Source organism: Trifolium pratense, linkage group LG6, assembly GCF_020283565.1.
Source record: "Trifolium pratense cultivar HEN17-A07 linkage group LG6, ARS_RC_1.1, whole genome shotgun sequence".
NCBI lineage: Eukaryota > Viridiplantae > Streptophyta > Magnoliopsida > Fabales > Fabaceae > Trifolium > Trifolium pratense.
In genome coordinates this window covers 4088460-4108964 of record NC_060064.1, presented here as the reverse complement: position 1 = coordinate 4108964, position 20505 = coordinate 4088460, and the positions used below count along the sequence as shown (strand labels likewise).

The window sequence follows — 20505 nt, the reverse complement described above, 5'->3', positions numbered from 1 at the left end:
TTATGCCAAATCCAGCCCTGTTGATTAATTATTAATGCTACAATATACATTTTCAAATATTTTTGTTGAAAACAATCTGTGCTTGTTAATAATAAAATTGTACGAGATATGGCCATCTATAAACATAAATTATTAACACCGGTGGTCATATTGGGAAGAAGTGAAGTTCAAACTACAATAGCCATCATATGGAGGGCTAACAGAGATGGGAGTTCTCTGTAAAGTCATTATACAAGAATCTTAAGAACATATATGAAGCATTGTAAGTAAAAAAGAAAGAAAAAAACAGAAATGAAGTTTTGAGCTCCAATCCAGGATTGATTCTAGTTACATGCAGTAGAGTAGACAATCTCAACCCTTAAATTATGATTGGATGACTTTAATTTATGCACAGTTGATTTGACAGATTAACACAGTTTTTATCTCATCTATTAATTTTTTATCAGACGGTTTATAACAATTACTACAGTAGTTGTGTGAAATCCTATCCCCTCCAATCCAATCCATCATTCAGCAAGAGAATAATGTTTGGTAATAACTATGGAAGTCTAAATTAGTACCCTGCATAATAGATTACATGTCAAATGCTCACCGTGACCGGAGAGAGTCACATGGGTCACAACTTGGTTAAGAAGATAAGTAATTTAATTGAGTTAGAGTGGAATGTCAAGGTTGATCACTCTTAGCGAGAAAGAAACATATTGATGATGCATATATATAAACTTAGGGTGCTCTAGATTATGATATGACGATTTATAAGTTATGTTCGGCTCAAATTATAGAGTTGATGTTAGTTGACACTTTGGGGATTATTAATTTATTACCCTTGTTTTTTGCCGGAGTTAGAGTGGAATGTCAAGGTTATTCATTCTTAGCGATAAAAAAACAAATGTGATGATGCATATACAAACTTAGGGTGCTCTTTAGATTATGATATGACGGTTTATAAGTCATGTTCGCCTCAAATTATAGAGTTGATGTTAGTTGACACTTTGGAGATTACTACCCTTGTTCTTAGCCGGAATTAGAGTGGAATGTCAAGGTTGCTCATTCTTAGCGGAAAATAAACAAACGTGTTGATGCATTTGCAATTTTTTGTTTTTTTTTAACAAGTCAAAATGACGCATTTGCAAATTTAGGGTGGTCTTTATATTATAATTTGATGATTTATAAGTCATGTCTGACTCATATTAGGGAGTTGATGTTAGTTGACACTTTGGAGATTAATACCCCTTGTTTAATTTCCGTTTAGTTTTTTCTTTGGACTTTTAAGCCCTCATTTCCATAAAAAGAAAAAAAAAAGATGTTGGTACTCCTTGACTCTTGTATTGCTTGTGTGAACAATATCATGAAACAATTGACCACTTGTTTAAGACATGTGACTCTGTTAAAAACTGTTTGGTTTGTTTCACCTTTGGAGTCACATTTCCTAGTTTCATCCATGTATCTTACTCCTTTCGTGACTGGGTTAAGCAAATTCTTTTGAAGGGGCTGGAATTCCCAAAGGACATGGATTGAAGAGGAGGCTCCTTGTATTTCTGCGTTTGTGGCACTTGATTTGCTGCCAGCTTATGATTAATAGTATAATCAATTCTCTGGCAAAATGAACAAAAACACCTGCGACCCAACGATTGAAGTTGAAACTTGAATTACTAATTAAAATTAATAGGAAAACTCAAATCCACAATTTTACGTCTCATTCTTCATTCATTTAAGCTCACAATTATTGGAATATGTATAGTATTAGAAAGTTGTAAAGCTTCTTTCACTAACATCAATTGTCAATGAGAGTGATAGGTGGAAACCCGAAACATTGTGAATTGTGAAGGTCGAAACAAACAATTTCCATTGAAAAGATTGTTTTTGAAAAGGACCAAACAATCAATTGATTCACAATGATGTGTCATTTTCTTCAAAATTGTGTTTTAAAAACGTGACAAAAAAGATCAAACCGTGAGTTTTTCGAGTCATAGTTCAATTGGTCCACCTATTGTTACACACTTACACAGTATGACACAAAATCATAATAGTTTTTTTTTTTTTTTACAAAACAAATAAATAAAAATCTAAAAATATTTAAAAAGTAAGAAATAGAAAAACCAGTTGAACCAAATTTAGATTCAACCACTTCAACTCGGTTCAATCAAACATTGAAACTGTTCAATCAAATTTCGATACAACCCCGAATCAAACCAACCGACAAATTGATCAGTTCCTAATTCAATCAGTTGAATCAACTTGTTGAGCCCGATTTTTGAAACACTGCTCAACTAATTGGTCCAAGTTATATTGAACAATGGATTATTTCTGAATTTGTTGAATTGTATAACTAGTTATTATGATAGGGCTTCAGATAAGATCTGTTTGTTAGAAATATGTCTGACACATTAATCCTAATCTATTGCTGCAAACAGTAAATCATACAATTTGGCATATTGCAAAATGAGAGTTTAGTATATATAGCCAGTCCACATTAATATAAAGATATGCAGCCTTGGTGCTTTGGATATTAGAAACTTCTTTGATTGCGTCTATTAGAAAAACCTATGTCGTCGTCATCTTTGACTAAGTGTTTAAATCTAGCAAGGCCTCCACTTCCACTATATGCTTGGCTTCTGCTTGAAGCTTGATGATCAGATGCATCTGGATTGCCACAAATCCCAAGTTTAACAACAAATGTAGCTGTGCTTCCTTTATCATGACCCTCACTCTCCATCCATATGTGTCCACCCATGAGATTTACAAATCTGAATCAATTTTGAGGAGTTAATAACTCAATAAACAAAAACTCCTATATTTAAGCAATAGCATTAACATGCATTTTACATAGGTGCAATAAAGGTGACTTGCTAGGTATCAACATCAAAATTATGCTAAATTGTGAGAATTGAGTGACTACGTTTTTCCATACCTTTTACAAATGGCTAGCCCAAGACCTGAACCACTGCTAGATCGAACCGGTCCACTCTGAGACTGAGTGAACTTGGTAAAGAGATATGGAATATCTTGTGGGAGAACGCCACATCCAGAATCCTTAACCTGCACAAAGAAGGATGCTTGGGTCAGTCATGAGATGGAAATCAATACCTAGATTAATTCCTAAAGTTGCTACAAAAATAGCATAACAAACAGGTAGATGTATTTGGGCTATTTCCTAGGCATGTAGGTATGAATGCTCTAGATGACTGAATTGTTTAGATATTGAGATTCACAGGTCATAACCTGGACTCGTATATAGAAATGACCATCACTTGAAGCTGGATAAAACTCAGGAGGCCGCCAATCCTGTAAGGATTCTGGTTTTGCAACAGAAGCTCTTATGGAAACATAGCCTTCCTTGGTATATTTGACAGCATTACCCACAACATTTAAAAGTGTTTGCATGAGTCTTTTTTCATCACCAATGGCATGAGTAGGTAGATCAGGGGCTAGAATTAAAGTAATAGGTAATTTTTTCACAGATGCAATAGGCTTTATCAGTTCAATAACCTGCATTAAAGATAGAAAAAAGCAATCATAAATGATGTTCATCCTAAAAGTTCATGAATAGTGTTACTGATATCTCAGACCGCATAAGCAAAAAGCTTCTAGAAAATACCTCTCCCAAAACACCGTGAAGGTTGATTTTTCCCATTTCTAATTCAAGGCTACCATCTTCCAGTCGGGACAGATCTAGAACATCATTGATAAGTGCCGCCAAAACATTACTACTCTTCAATACAGTCTCTATCATAACCCTCTGCTCTGGAGTCAGTTCAGTCTCCAAAAGAAGTGATGACAATGCTATAATTGCATGCATTGGTGTCCTCATTTCATGATTCATGACGGCAAGGAAATCATTACGAGCATGAATTGCCATTTCAGCCTCTCGCCGAGCTAAATCTAAAGCAACATTCTGTTCCATGAGTTGATCTCGGGCCCGCATAGACTCCTCCAGAATAGCAGCATGTGAAAGGGCAACTGCTACCTGTGTGGAAACTACAAATTGATTCAACATATGGAGGAATTGAATCTTAAGTAATACTTTGAAATGTAATAATATCACAACCATATCCCCACATATGGGGAAATTTTGAAACTGCCACTGTGGCGCTATATCTAATGTCACAAAAGCAAACTTCAGACACTGCTAATGTAGTCATTTAATCTAGTAAGACAATATTACAAATTGGCATACAATTGAATGAAAAGTCCGACTAGGAGGTATGCATAGAAGTAAGGGAATAAAACATTAAGAATTCAGGTCCCACACACACTGGTTATAACTTTATCTAAGACAGATCTGTATCATATTAGTTCAATCTTTGATGTTAAGAGCTAATTAGACATTATCATGTGTTTGTTTGGGCCATTTTTCCAATCACCGATGGGGTTTGTTAAGATCCCATATTAGCTAGGTAATATGGCCAAAGTACTCTTGGGTAATCCTTCCCCTTTAGCTAGCTAGCTATCAAGTTAGACCCACTTTGCTTTTAATTTTAATACGGTACCGTAGCCTATCACAGTCTTGATATTGATCTGTTCGTATATCTCCAAAGTCTAAACTCAAAATTTGATTGGCTCAGATACAACGTTAAATGAAAATTGAACGACATATGATGGAACCCATGTGTTATCTCTGTAACGGAGGTTGAATTCTATAGACAAAAAGTAATAAATACAGAGTCAGAGATCACAGGTATCATGATCACATGACTTGGCCTCCCTTTTTGAGCCACTTATTGGGATTCAGCAGGCTCAGTCCATACACATACCGAATAGAGTTCTTTACTTAAGTTACTAGGTGCCATATGCTGTCTTATTCCTATATGGTCGAGAAATACCTACAGACCTCAAATGGGAAATGTCCACTGTTTAAGGCAAGGCCACAGCCAATGATTGATAGCCATTTCCTTATTTTCATATTATTCTATGCTCCAAAACAAGTTCACAATGATAGTCAGAACAGAACTTTCGGGCACCAATCAATGACAATGAATATGACTGTTTAAGCAATCAATGAAGAGTAAAGGAATAAGAAGTTGTGAAAATAATAAAAGAAATCATACGAACCTGATCTGCAACAACATCAACAAGCTCCAACTCATGATCTCGCCACTTTCTAGCACTATCAGTAGGGAGAATAAGAACCATGATTGCATAGCTTTTTGCCGAAAGATCAGGCCAGTCATTAATTTGGAAATTTGACAAATGTAAAAGCGGCACCCGAACAGCAACAACTTCAGGCGGCACATATCTTCCAACAAGAGGTCTTATCCTTGCAAGTGGACAGGTGTGTGGTATACGTGTAGCTTTCGGGCTATTGAAGACTTCATTGACAATAGGAAGGTTTGTTGGCACGGTAGAACCAACTTGTACATGATAAGTTAAAGTATGAGAAAGTTGTAGATTCAAACCACTTCTCGATGGCATCCACAATGCACATTCCTCCAATCCTAAAGTCCTACCCAGCTCAACAAGCGTAGTCTTTAGAATGGTATGCCTATCGAGCGTGCTCCTTATTTCATGAGTCAACATTCTCACATGCCTTCCGGTCTCTTCTTGAGTAAGAATAAGTCCCATCTCCCTGTCAAGCTCTTCCGCCTTGTTCTTAAGGAACAACTCACGAGTTTTAACACTCAACAGATCGGGTATAATGTGGACAAGCATCAGTGCTGTCGCGCACGACACAATAGCACAGGAAACTTTAGCTATTGTCATTACAACAGCAACAGCTTTAGAATGAGCAGAAAATGTCCACAAATTAATGAAATGAGTTGCTCCACAGAGAACAATAAAAGCCCCAAACTGCATAAGAACCCATCTATACGGAAAGAAAGCAGATTTCTGAACAAAATAAATAAGTTCAACAGGAATCGAGAAATACGCAAGCGCGATTAGAACATCGGAGATGTACTGATACTTAACAAGAAGTTCATCCGGCGGATAAGGCGTGTCGATACACTCACAAGATTCCATCATCTAACTAACACCCCAACATGAAAAGATCTGTAAAAAAAACAATAAAACACCATGTCATATGTTGTCATCACGGGTTCAAAAACAAAAAGTTAAAAAGAAAGAAACCAAACCACTAACACTATTAATTTTTGTTTAATAGTAGCAATTGTAATGTATTCAAATTTCCAAGTTCAAAATCAAGAACACTAACATCAAAATCAAAATTAAATCTCAACCTGAGTTACATATGCGATCCAACCAGCAATTATTAAGAAATATAAAAGAAATGAAATAATTGAATTTGGATAATGGTATAAGGAAATCTAAAGAAGCAAGTATAATGAATAAAATAATGAAGTTTAGTGTATTATTAAAAAAAAAAAAAAAAATCACATGAATGAATATTATTGAATGGATCATGTAAAGCAAACAAAAAATAATAGTAGCTACAATGATTAATAAAAAAATTGAGAGAGAGAGAGAGAGAGTGAGTGAATACTCGAAGAAGTAGATCAGGTGGCGGAGTGATCGGAGCCGCCGCGAAATTGGGTAGACGGAGGAGGAGGAGACATATGAAAAATGGAAGACTTGAAGTATAAAAGCTTCAGACTCAGAGTCTCTCTCTCGGTCTAATCTCTCTATATCTTTTTCACGGACAAAGATGGCAACTACTATTATTACCACTCGCTTATCCAGACGCGTGTCTCCACTCTCCCATCCCTTTACTTTACTCTTTATTTATGCACTCGTGTCGTGCCACATCCTTTTTCTATTGCCTGAACTGGAGGACTACCATTTTTGTTATTTTCAGTTTTTTTTTTTATTATTTGTTTTAGTGGGTAGAAAATTCACTAAGACTAGCGTTAAAAAAAGAAAATTTACTAAGGTAAATAAATGAAATATCTGAGGTTCGAACTCTGGCTACTACACATATAATGTAGATTTTGTTTGTTTCAGATTTTTTCAAAAATCATTTTAGTAAAAAATACGTATTATTTTCATCAAAATGAAAAGTTACTATTTATCTTGTAATTATGCATTCAATGTCTTAAAAATGTAAAAAGTTATTATTCTCATATTTAATTTTATCTTTTGTTTCTTTTTTTAAGTATGCGTCTTAGACACTGTTTAGCGTGATTCTTAATTTAATGTGTGTGAGTTTAATTATTATGGATATAAAAAAAAATTTATTATGGATATGTTGAAAGAATTATCTTTCGTTCAAAAATGGATATTTATTTAACAGTTGTGCACAAATTAAAAAAATTGTAAAAATCGATGAGATAGTATTTTTTTTACTATTTTATCATTTATCACGTGTTAATGTAATCACTATTATCATAAAATGCAGAGTGAAAAAAAAAAATAGTACTGATTTTTTCCATTTATATGAGCACCTCTTACCATTTTTCAACAATATTGAGAAAACTCTCTAGGCAAAAAAAAATAGAGAAAAGTGGAAAAAAATTAGAGAAAAATGGTTGATGAATTTAATAGGTTGATTTTGAAATTAAAATCTTCCTCTTTTTTTTACGGAAAATTTATATGTTTTTTTTAAGAAGCTAAGCCTATTCAAATTGGCACCGAAGATAATCGATTGTGAGACTTTAAGGAAGAGCACACTCTCAGAACTCAAGTCAATATAACTAGATCAACCCAAGTGGTTGGAAATTTTATATGTTAATGTGTATAACTTTACTTTTTATATTCGTAGCATTAATAATCAATAATGAATTGATTCAAGTGATAAAAATTTTTATCCCATTAAATATGTGGTCAAACGTTCGATTTATAATTCATACGTATGAAAAAAATCGATTAGGAGAGAGGAACTCACGGTATGTATCCACCGGATGGACAAAAAAGAATGATAATTAATTGGAGGATAAAGTTGCGGTATCAATACAAAATTTCTCTAAAAGAGGCTTAGAGACAAAAAAAGAAAGATAAAGTTGTAGTATCAAAACAAAATTTTGAATACACCACTTTTTAATTTAAAATTTGTATATTACTATCTCCGTCCTTAATTATAAGATTCTGTTTGACAAAATTGTCTATTCATTTACCTTGTTTGACTGTGTTTTTTAATAATATATAAATGTAAATTTTAACATATAAGATCTTGTTCAATTAGTTTTGATGAGTATTTTCAAAATATTAAATTTTTATAATTTTTACTAATAGACAATTAAAAATATTGCTGATCAAAATTGTACATTGACTTATGTGCAGTGTTCAAACAGAATCTTATAACTAGGGACATAGTTTCTTTAACATTTTTTTAATTAAAACATCATACCTAGTATTTTTCTTTAACTTAATTTTTTTATACTATTATTTAATACAAAAAATTCATATTTACCTTAACATGTGTCTTAAAAAGACATTAATATGACTTTTTTACAATAATTAAGTTTGACTAAAGAGAGAGCGGTGCCCATATCTACCATTAAAATTCTATCTCCCTTTTTATGAATTTTTTATTTTACAATTTGATGGTCTAAATTTCACCGGACAATCTTTTGAGTGAGTGTAGAGAATCCTGTCTTCAAATGCATTGTACATAGGCCAACATTCTGATGCGGGGACTTAGGTAATGAATCTTCTTTTTTCTACACACACTTTTGCTTTCATTTGACTACCATAAATAAATTAAAGATGATGACGTTTTTATTTATAGTACAAGTACCTATATTCAAATTCAAATTAATTAAAGTGGGCCTCGTAAATCGTAATTGAATAAGATTACGTTATCATTTTTTATATTTTGGTACAACTTGTTACTAGTACTATAGGAATTTTGCATTGAAAATTGTAATTTTTTTATTTAAAAATTAACAATAGTACTACTTATTTTGTTCAAGGTATTATCCTTAACATGTGTCAAGGGGTATGTATATGTCATGTGCCATTCCAACCAAACATTAGAAAATTCATTTGGCGGATGGATGGAAGAAATTTTTTGAGCTATAGGTTGGAATCCAAATACGGAGATGACTGACGATGCAAAAAAAAGAGTACTTGCAGAAAATATTTTGACGCCTAAGTCAATATAAATTTAAGGTAGAACTAGAGGTTAGAGTAATACATACCTTAAAAAGTGGTGAATGATCGTACATATATGCCAAAAATCTAGTCCATAACAAAATCATTGAGTCATGTGATATTTTGTTAAATTACATTTTTTTAATGAGAAAAATGTATATGAACAAATAGTGTAAACTAATTTTACACTGTCAATCAATATCAATCGTGTATTCCGCCAAATTATCTCACTATACTTCACTACAATTGTATGACATGAAGAAATGTTTGATTCCTATTGAATGTCAGTGTAAAATTAATTTACACTGATAGAGCATATCCATTAAACTCTTTTTTAATAACGTCAGACTGATGTCAGGGATCTAAAGCAAAATTTTACAAATACTAAAACCAAACAAAAATATTTACCAAGACCGTAACAAAAATACTAAAATGCATGCATAGACTTACTAGTATGCATTGTGTTTTAATTGAAGTAGAGTATCTAAATTTTAACTTTTTTATCTAATTTTTTTTTTACTAAAACATAACATTCATTCATTCAAATAGATAGATACATCAAATACAAACATAAATTCAATAGCGCTAAAAATGAAAAGGATGAATCTGCGAACAAACTCACAGCATCCAAGTTAATAGCATAAAACGACATACTCAGGCCTACAAATAATGTGACAAAATAAAAGTTACCGAAATATTCATGTCTTCAGATCTTCATCGTTGATGACCTTGTCATTGATTGAATTTGTAGTTGATCAAAGTAGATCTGTCAATCTGAACCAAACGAACACTATAAAAAACAAGAAAGCAAACAAACACCGCACGAAGACGGAATCAAACAAACACCGCACGAAGACGGAACGCCCTGAGGCAAAGAAATCACAAAATAAAACAAGAAAACTCTAATATGTGTGAACTGAAAACCACTTATTTAAATTAAAGCAGAGGAAAACAGATGCACAATAAATTGAAAATTAAAATATTTAACTTTTAAAATATATTAATTTCTTTATCTAAATTTTTTAAAAAGTGTTATAATTAATTAAGGACATTTGTAAACAAGACTAAAAGTATAATGCAAGAATGTTATCCATGCAGATTGCAGACAGTCCCCTAACCTAAGGTAAATATATTTGATGACAAAAATGTAAAAAAAAAAAACTCAGATATTAGTATACATTAATCATATGGATGCCAGAATATATCACATGGTAGGGATAGCAGAATCATTTACTTTAATTTTATGTACTCCTGATTTTAGGATTATTATGCATTTATGCTCATTGGGATATGTATTCCTTCTTATGGTATGGGGAATAGCCATTCCAAGTGGGACGTATTATTTGATCCATTTAAACTAATTTAAGCGATGCGGTGATATTACGCGCAGGGATCATTTTGTTCCATTATTACCATTTAACCGTATTAGTAGTATTTTTTAACTACTCGAAATGACAGGTAATTCAGAGTTTGGTCGTCAGGTAACTAAAATCTAGTTAAAATTTATTAGATCGAGTTTTCTCAAAAGAATGATTTGTCTTAACGAGAGCTCATTAATCACTTGAGCTGAATCTCTTGAGCTCATTAATTCAGAGTTTTGTCTTAACTAGAGATGTTGGAGAGCTGAAGAAGAGAAAATGAATGAGGGAGAACCAAGTGCTTGAGCTTAGGGATTCCATACTTCTCTAATATCTCTTTACACTTTCTGTTTTTAGGTGAGCATTCCCCTTTTTAGAACTTACTTTGGAAGAGTTTTATGAGTATATTGATTGATTAGGTATTCTTACCATGATCATGTGAGTAGCTGTAGCTCTTGGATCATGCATGCAAATAGGTAAAGGGGAAACAGATTTTGAGAATTAGAAGAAATTTCAATGTGAATTTGTATTTTGGTTGTGTTCAATTTCTGTTCACATTTCTTGAACAGAAGAAATTTATATGGTTTATTTTAATTCTACTTGATAATGATATGTGTCATTTGCATGTAATGTTGTGGTATTTTTTTTTTGGTCAAGTAGCCCAGTTGGTAGAAATTCCACCTTAAAGGTGAATAAATAGAGTGTTCGGGGTTCAAAACCTGGCTACTGCATATATAATGCGATGTACATACCAATTGAGTTAAACTCGCATGCACATAATGTTTTGGGACAGTAAAACTACCTTTGAAAGTTGGTTTTGAAAAATCTGTTTTGGTAAGTAAAGTTGTAGCATGGATTGTTTTAAAGTTGTTGATTCTATTTATAAGCATGTCACTTTTGATGTTCCTAAATGGAATGCATGTGATTGTGGTATGCTTTTTTTGGTACAAAAATTCACAAAAGGGAAGGGCTTACTCCAAAAGTTTCTCAAGTTCTAGAATTTCTGGTTGGTTGATTTGGCCAAATGGATTGATTTAATTTTCTTTTCATTCAGCTCTGTTGGCTCAAATACCATTACCATTGATATTAATTATTTTTGTATCGAAAATATTTGCATCGGTAATTGTAGTAATTTAAGCCACTAGTCAGTAGCTCACTGTCTTTTTCCTCTTTTTCCCATCTTTAATTTTGCATTCCCATTCTTTCTCACTTTGTGCAGCCCAGCATTATTTCTCTGCCGTGTTCGATTGTTTTAGGTCGGAATCAAAACTGCTCTTGAATCGGATTCACTATCTCCTTTTTTTTATAACATTCAGAATTTGTTGCAAAGTCATTAGATGAAAGATGAGAACACAACTACAACAATTGTGTGTAGACAAAAAGGAGCAGGAACTAGAAGTTTGTGGAACTGAAATTTCGGGCCAATCAGGCTCGTCGAGCAGGAGTGAGCAGACGACTGGGATAGCTACCGGTGATAATGCTGCGTTCGAAGTAAACCATCTTGACATACATGACAATGATGCTGGATCTCGAGTTGTGTGAGTTCTCTCTAATTTTTTCAGCTTCTGATAAAAGTATTGTCATTTGCGTTGTATTGTTCTTTGCTATTAGACTCTTGGCTTTTGTGTATTTTAGTTTGTTAATTGCTTATTCAGTAACTTATTTCAGGGATTTTAATTAAACTTTTCATTTAAGAACTATTTTGGAAAAACAGTAAATAATAATTTTCCCTGCCCTAATTTTCTTCTTTGAATTGGTTATGCATTTATTTCCAGTGTCAATTGTATGTTTGTGGGTTTACATCTTGTCTAAGTCTTTCATTGATTCTTATTATTACTGTTAAAAAATTGATTCTCACCCACTCAGTGTCGACACAGTAGCAATAAGAAAAAGAAGTGCCAACAACGGGTGTCAGATGGAGGAGATACGAGTGGAATGGGGCTTCCCCAAGTTACCATGAAAGGTTTTGTTCTTTAATATATAGTTCATTGATTTTTTTTTTCTGGTTCTGCCTCTAATTTATTGTTGGTTATCTGCAGTGTTTGAAAAGATAGAAAGTAAGGGAAAAACAACTTTCAATGAGGTTAGGCTGTTATTTTATGTCAGTTTTTGCTACATTGAAACCAATCACTTCAGTTTCATATGGTGAATTATATGCTCAGAATGGCTGTATATCTCAAAATAGCATTCGTATCCTTCAATAATTTTTTTAAATATGTTTGTCATAATTATCATGATAGCTTACGATGATAAAGTTGTTCATGGTAATTATTGGCCCCAGGAACTTGTGGAATTGAAGCTTGCTCGTGCATTTTGTGATGACTTTTCTCATTCATATGCATATTGTCTATCTCTTCGTACTTGTTATTATTCATTTTTTTCATAATATATGTCTTGAATTTGATGTGATTCTTTTTATATTCTAGGTGGCAGATGAACTTGTGGCTGAACTTTCTGATCCAATGAATAGTGTTTTGTCCCCCGAGAAGGTTGTCTCTCCTCTCCTTCACAAACAATTTCATTATTATTTGCTATTTAGATATTTAAGTTGTAAGAAAAGTACTGTGGACTTACTTTTTGGGGGGAATGGAAATTTGTCAGCAACAATATGATGAGAAAAGCATCCGTCAAAGGACCTACGATGTTCTGAATGTTCTCATGGCAGTGGATATTATTTCCAAGGATAGAAAGGAAATACAATGGAAGGGTCTTCCTAGTCCTAGTCCTATTGAGGAGCTAAAGGTTTGCCCACAGTCTTGAGTTGTAACTTTTTTGCTCCATGTGGCTTTACCTGCAGCGATGTTAAAATACAATGAAGGACCATTTTAACTTATTAGTTTGATTCAACAGACAGAGCGTCTTGAGATCAGGAATAGAATTGAAAGCAAAGCATCGTATCTGCAGGAGCTTGAGGAACAAGCAAGTCCATTCCACTCTCTAAGAAGGCCTAACTAACAAATTACTTACTTTCTGTAGTGTTTACTGTATAGTTTCTATATGCTAACTATTTGTATTATTGCATCAGTTTGTAGGTCTTAAGAACCTTGTTCAACGAAATGAGCAACTATATAGATCAGAAAATCCTCCCAGCGGAGGTTTATCTTTACCTTTTGTTCTGGTACAGGTACACCATCATCTCATTATCTACCTTTTTTTGCTTCTTTTTTTAGTTGAAAATGTTGTTCAATTTAGCCTCGGATCGGATCTTCAATTGTTTGATAGTTATTTAATTAATCTCATATCTCTGGATTTTTAAAATTGTAGACGCCTCCGCATGCAACTGTTGAACTTGAAGTGGAAATATCAGAAGACAATCAAGATATGCAACTTGTTCATTTTGATTTCAATAGGTAAAATTTCAATTGCCTTATTTGGCATTCCTTTTGTGAGTTATGGCACGATTATCTAAGTCTGTTTACTGTCTTAATGTGAAGACTGCCTAATTAAGTAGTGTCATAAAGCCAGGAAAGTGGATCTAGTTTATCCTTTTTACAGCCGAACAGAGGGCACCAAAAGAGTTTTCAAGTAGAGAGGTTCTGGGAGGCAGTTTTGAGTGGTGTGACGCTTTTGTCCCTGATTTAGGAGATGTATCTCCCACTTCCTGTTTATGTTCACTCTCTCTTCTCTCTCTGCAGTGCCCCTTTTCAACTGTATGACGACAATTATGTGCTCAAATCAATGGAATTTTGTGATAGACCTCGGAGTGATATTGTTATGCTCACGGAAGAAGGGGAAGTTTCTAGCTTGTCAGGCTTGAATCAGTTACAGGTTCCTCCTTCAGTTCCTGGAATACTAGAGGTATGAGTCAAATAAGAGCAATGATCTGCAAGTTTATGATACCGTTTTTTCTTATTTAAGTACAATTGTATATTTTATAAAGAAATTTACCAAAATAATATGCTTCCTCTAGACTCATATATAAGCAAATATAACCAATTGCATGTTAATTGAAAGCTAGTTAACTTGATTTGATTTTTTTTTTTTTGTAATTAAAAATGTAATCTTTATCTTTATATATATAATCCTTCTAAAGTCTCCAACCTTATTGGCTAAACCCTAATTGCCTAACCCTACATTTTGGCACCAAAACCCAAAACTCTCCTGAGTATGCATTAAATGCTAGCAACAATTGGTATTTATAAGTGAAATAGTCGGCGAGGGTTAGTATTTACGTATTGAAACACTTTATCCATGCTAATTTTATGATTTTCTGATGTTATGATACTGCTCAAGAACAATACAATGGAGTCAAACAAAAGGCGTAGATGTGGTTCGAGTTTGACATTATCTGGTATTACTAATGGTAAGCAATAATCATATCTTCGTTTAGTATTCAGCTTTATTCAAATGACACTATATATTTCTACTCTTACATTCATTTTTCCATTATTTTTTACGATACTATTGTGCAGTTACTTCTTCATCATTGCATTCACAAGTGTCCAGCAAAAATGTGTTTCGAAAACCTTTGCATATTGGACCTGGTAAATATGTTCTCAAGCGCCCCAGAAGCCCACATAGAATAGATGAAAGTTCTCAAATGAATTTCGACAAATCTAACAATAAGGAAATATATGTGGAATGCAACGAGAATGGCGAAGAGTATGATGTTCCTGATAATAATTCTGGTGTGTCTTACATCATACTACAATACTTTAACTTTTAAATGCTATAGTAATATATTACCTTGCTTATATATATGGACTGTGACCCGAGTTGTCTGATACTTCTTCATGATTGCATTCACAAGTGTCCAGCGAAAATGTGTTTCGAAAACCTTTGCATATTGGACCTGGTAAATATGTTCTCAAGCGCCCCAGAAGCCCACATAGAAGAGATGAAACTTCTCTAATGAATTTCGACATATCTAACAATAAGGAAATATATGTAGAATGCAACGAGAATGGCGAAGAATATGATGTTCCTGATAATCATTCTTTTTTTGGTTACATTCCTGATAATCATTCTGGTATGTCTTACATCATACAATACTTTAACTTTTAAATGCTATAGTAATATATTACCTCACAATATGTAAATCTATGTCTTACAACATAGATTTAGATTTTTCTGGAAATGCAAAATTTAACACCATTACTTCTTAGTTCATATCATATTTGATATCTATGTTGTCCATATATTAACAGTATATATTGTCTGTTTATAGTTCAAGTTGTTACCTCACAATACTGGGACATTGGAGAACCAACATGCATTTGTGAGTACTGTGGTGCAATGATGTGGTCTGAAGAAAGACTGCGAAAGTCGTCTAAAGCAAAAAATCCAAAGTTTAATATGTGTTGCTTCCAAGGGAGGATTGTGATTCCTCATTACCATCCTCTTCCACAGCCACTGAATGATTTGTTTCACAAACATGACAAGAGAAGCAAATATTTTTTGGATAACATCAGATCATTCAATAGTATGTTTGCTTTCACATCTATGGGTGGGAAATTGAATAAGTCACTAAATGATGGAAATGCTACTCCAACTCTTCTCATGAATGGTGAAAACTATCATCAGATCGGAAGTTTGCTTCCACATCCAGGAATTCAGCCCAAGTTTGCTCAATTATATATTTATGACACTGAAAATGAAATAAGTAACAGAATGTCAGTTGTAAGGTACCTTTACCTTATTCATGAATATGATGTTAATAATCAAATTTAGTGCACACAGAATTAGTGTTTTGTACATTTGTTACCTATGCATAATGATGCTGTCTAATATTTTTATTTTATTTTATTTGTGTAGTATGAAAGACAATAGCTCTTCATTGAAAGCAACAATTGTTGATGATATTAAGAAAGTTCTCGATAATCATAATCCATATGCTCAAACATATAGGATGATTCGAGACAAAATTTGTGAAAATGATGTTCCGACATTGAAGTTGAGAATATTAGGCAAGAGAGGACGTGATGGTAGGAGATACAATCTTCCAACAACATCAGAAGTTGCAGCTTTAATTGTTGGTGATTTTGATGCAGCCGACTTTGAGAGAGATATAATTTTGGAGACTCAGTCAGGTTTATTGAAACGTATCTCAGCATTTGAACCTGCATATTTGCCATTACAATATCCCATGCTCTTTCCTCGAGGAGAAGATGGATTTAGGAAGGACATCCAATACAATGATGATTCAAATGCACCTACAATAAAAAGACGAACAATTACTCTTCGAGAGTGGTTTGCTTATAGGATCCAGCAGAGGATTACTGAACAATCAACTTTATTGTTTTCTAGACGTTTATTCCATCAGTTTCTGGTGGATGCTTATAGTATGATTGAGTCTTCACGGTTGAAATGGATTAGAAATCATCAAAAAGATTTGAGAGTTGAGATGTACAAGGGTCTTACAGAGGCCATTCTTAGAGGGGAGATTACTCCGTCAACAGCTGGCAAGAGAATTGTGTTGCCGTCATCTTTTACCGGAGGAGCACGCTATATGATTCAAAACTACCAGGATGCTATGACAATATGTGGATGGGCTGGACATCCTGATTTGTTCATCACTTTTACTTGCAATCATAAGTGGCCAGAATTGTGTGGATTTTTGAGCAAATACAAACTAAAGTCGAAAGACCGACCAGATTTAGTTTGCAGACTTTTCAAAATTAAACTCGATCATTTGATAAAAGAGATAAAGGAAGGAGAAATCTTTGGCAAAGTTAAAGCAGGTATATATCTATTTAATTCAATTTTTCGTTGTCCAACAAGCTACTGCGTCGTTGTTACCCATTATGCTTATGTTTGAGTTGATATTTTCAATACCTAATCTTCATACTTTGTCATTAATTTGCAGTGATATACACAATCGAATTTCAAAAGCGTGGACTACCGCATGCTCACATACTGGTATTTTTGCACCCTGGTAGTAGGCATGTACATCCTCAAGATATAGACAGAATAATCTGTGCTGAGATTCCAGATAAACATAGTGATCCTAAACTATTTAATATAGTGTCTGCGCTTATGATTCATAGTCCATGTGGTGATCAGAATAAAAATTCTCCATGCATGCATAATGGAAAATGTACCAAATATTTTCCAAAGAGGTTTGTTGACAACACAATTATTGACGCAGATGGATATCCAGTATACAGAAGGCGAGATAATGGCGTGTTTATTAGAAAGGGCGAGTTTTTGGTTGATAATAGATTTGTAGTGCCATATAATAGACATCTGCTGTTGAAGTACAATTCTCATATTAATGTTGAATGGTGTAACCAGTCTCGATCTTTGAAGTATTTGTTTAAATTTGTCAACAAAGGGCATGATCGTGTCACTGCAGGCTTCTATAACAATGATTCTAAATATGATGACGAAATAAAGTTGTATTATGATTGTAGATATTTGTCATCCTATGAAGCAGTTTGGAGAATTTTTACTTTTGACATTAACTACAAAAAACCTTCAGTGGAGAGGTTAACCTTCCATTTGCCAGGTGAACAACCAGTTGTTTTTGACGACGTTGATCCAATTAATGAGGTTGTCAATAAGCCATTTATTCATAATACCAAGTTTTTGGCGTGGATGGATGCAAATAAGAAGTATGAGGAAGCTAAGAATCTTACTTACAATCAATTTCCTCTGAAATTTGTTTGGAAAGATTCTGAACGTCAATGGTATCCCCGAAAAAAAGGTCATAAAATTGGAAGACTTCACTTTGTACCACCTGGAATTGGTGAGATATATTATCTCAGGACTTTGCTTAATTATGTTAAAGGCCCTCGATCATTTGCTGAAATAAGGACAGTGAACAATGTTCATTATCCGACATTCAAGGAGGCTTGCTATGCGATGAGTTTGTTAGATGATGACAAAGAGTACATAGATGCCATTATGGAGGCAAGCCATTGGGGTACAGGAAGTAATTTACGGGAGCTATTTGCAAATTATTTGTTGTCAAATCAGTTTTCTAGACCTGAATTTGTTTGGAACGAGACTTGGGAGTATTTGACTGATGACATATTGAGCACACAAAGAATGCTTCTTCAATTGCAAGGTAATTTTATGGTTTGCAAGTAAATTCATGTTTACTAAATTAAGTTTTTTCATATAGTGGAATCTTTTATTGCATCTTAAATAAAAAAATATTAATTTTTTATCATTGCCTTGAACACTGTAGATTTGGTTTTATCTCCAACAGAGTTGAAGATCTTCGCATTGTCAGAGATTGAAAAATTGCTACAAAGCAATCACAAGAGTCTGTCAGACTTTCCTACAATGCCGCAGCCAGACTTGTCAATGATTACTGCAAGAGAAAATAGGCTCATATATGATGAGCTAAATTATGACAGACACTCTTTGGTTGAAGAATACACTCGATTGATGTCAACCATGACTTCAGAACAAAGGAGAATATATGACAAGATAATGACACGAGTCACTGAAAATAAACCTGGATTGTTTTTTCTTTACGGTTATGGCGGCACAGGAAAAACTTATATTTGGAGGGCTATGTCAGCAGCATTACGCTCAAAGGGAGATATTGTTCTAACGGTTGCATCTAGTGGAATAGCTGCTTTGCTGATTCCTGGTGGAAGTACTGCACATTCAAGGTTTTCCATTCCTATACAAGTTGATGAAAACTCAACTTGCAATATTAAGCAAGGAAGCCCCTTAGCAGAACTAATAGTCAAGGCAAAGCTCATCATATGGGATGAAGCTCCAATGGCACACAAACATTGTTTTGAAGCTGTTGATAGAACCTTCAGGGATATCCTTCGATTTTGTGATAGTAGAAACATAAATCTTCCTTTTGGTGGAAAAGTTGTAGTCTTGGGAGGAAATTTTCGACAAATTTTGCCAGTTATACCAAAAGGAACGAGACAAGAAGTAGTTCATGCTACAATCAACTCCTCCTATCTTTGGGATTTTTGTGAAGTGATGACATTACATACAAACATGAGGCTACTAACTGATAGTTTAGATTCTGATTTTCAGCAAAGAAAGGAGTTCTCTGATTGGATCTTAGGAATTGGTGATGGTAATGTTGGGGAAGACAATGATGTGGATATAAGTGTTCAAATTCCCGATGATTTGCTTATAAAAAGCGCAGGTGACTCACTCACATCCATTGTTTATAGCACATATCCTTCATTCTTGGATAATATGAACGATCTTTCATTTTTTCAAGATAGGGCTATATTAGCTCCTAAGAATGACATTGTTGACAAGATCAATGATTACATGTTGGGCTTAATTCCTGGCGATCGAAAAACATATCTTAGTTTTGATTCTGCATACTCACCCAATTCAGATGTTGATAATCCAGATAATGTGCACACTACAGAATTTTTTAACACAATTAATGGTTTTGGACTTCCAAATCACATAGTGAAACTAAAAGTTGGGGTGCCAGTAATGTTATTGAGAAACATAAATCATTCTTCAGGATTATGCAATGGAACTCGACTAATCATTACAAGGATGGGAAAGTATGTTCTTGAAGGAAAAGTGATATCGGGAAGTAATCTTGGCCATAAGGTTTATATACCTAGATTATCGTTAACACCTGCTGATGTCAGAATTCCTTTCAAATTTCAAAGGAAGCAATTTCCTTTGACTCTTTCATTTGCAATGACTATTAATAAAAGTCAAGGGCAGTCGTTAAAGCATGTTGGGTTGTATCTTTCTTGTTCAGTTTTCTCACATGGTCAGCTATATGTGGCGCTTTCAAGAGTTACCTCGAGAAAAGGTTTGAAAATATTGGCAATTGATGATGAAAGTCAAGATACGAACATGACTGCAAATGTTGTTTATAAAGAAATATTTCAAAAATTATCTTAACTGGTAAGCTTAGAAGTGTATCATTTTTTATTTATTTTATTAATTGTACTACATACTATTATTATCTACTTTGAAGTTACTAATTGATGATAACATTTAAATGTTTGTTGTAGGTATGGATCTAACTGGGTTTCTCTGTTGCTTACATGTCATTCATTTGACTATTATAAACCAAATGGTTGTATTGTTGCAGCTGCATTGTAGGTTGGAATATTACTATTAAGGAATGTAGCATATGTTATGTTGTATGTTATCAAATTAAGAAAATTAGAAATAAAATGGAGATAAGAAATCTGTGTTGATATATTTAGTTGCAAATAAAAAAAAAAAATGTCATTTAAGGTGACTTGATATAAGTTGTATATGA

The 20505-nt window shown here is 33.6% G+C and overlaps 2 protein-coding genes across 19 annotated transcripts; one reads left to right on the top strand and one right to left on the bottom strand.

The window, feature by feature from the left end:
- Positions 1-2091: 2091 nt before the first annotated feature.
- Positions 2092-6680, bottom strand: LOC123891148 (ethylene response sensor 1). The gene is made up of 6 exons (XM_045940987.1): positions 6440-6680; positions 5053-5988; positions 3599-3967; positions 3223-3489; positions 2912-3039; positions 2092-2747 (listed from the first exon to the last, which is right to left on the bottom strand). The coding sequence occupies exons 2-6, from the start codon at positions 5959-5961 to the stop codon at positions 2510-2512; spliced, it is 1911 nt and encodes a 636-aa protein (XP_045796943.1). The 5' UTR covers positions 5962-5988; positions 6440-6680; the 3' UTR covers positions 2092-2509.
- A 3588-nt stretch (positions 6681-10268) lies between these two features.
- Positions 10269-20442, top strand: LOC123891145. Of its 18 annotated transcripts, none has more exons than XM_045940969.1 (19): positions 10269-10466; positions 10579-10700; positions 11660-11879; positions 12210-12306; positions 12383-12426; positions 12770-12832; positions 12945-13085; positions 13194-13262; positions 13369-13467; positions 13608-13693; positions 13979-14141; positions 14577-14646; positions 14756-14971; positions 15094-15312; positions 15511-15967; positions 16098-17023; positions 17149-18351; positions 18475-20141; positions 20252-20442. In XM_045940969.1, exons 3-18 carry the CDS (start codon positions 11688-11690, stop codon positions 20136-20138), a joined length of 5709 nt encoding a protein of 1902 aa, XP_045796925.1. In that variant the 5' UTR covers positions 10269-10466; positions 10579-10700; positions 11660-11687; the 3' UTR covers positions 20139-20141; positions 20252-20442. The 18 variants fall into 18 exon arrangements, with proteins under 18 accessions (XP_045796925.1, XP_045796931.1, XP_045796927.1 ...); XM_045940975.1 differs by having other exon boundaries at positions 11660-11881; positions 12221-12306; XM_045940971.1 differs by having other exon boundaries at positions 11600-11879.
- The last annotated feature ends 63 nt before the right edge of the window (positions 20443-20505 follow it).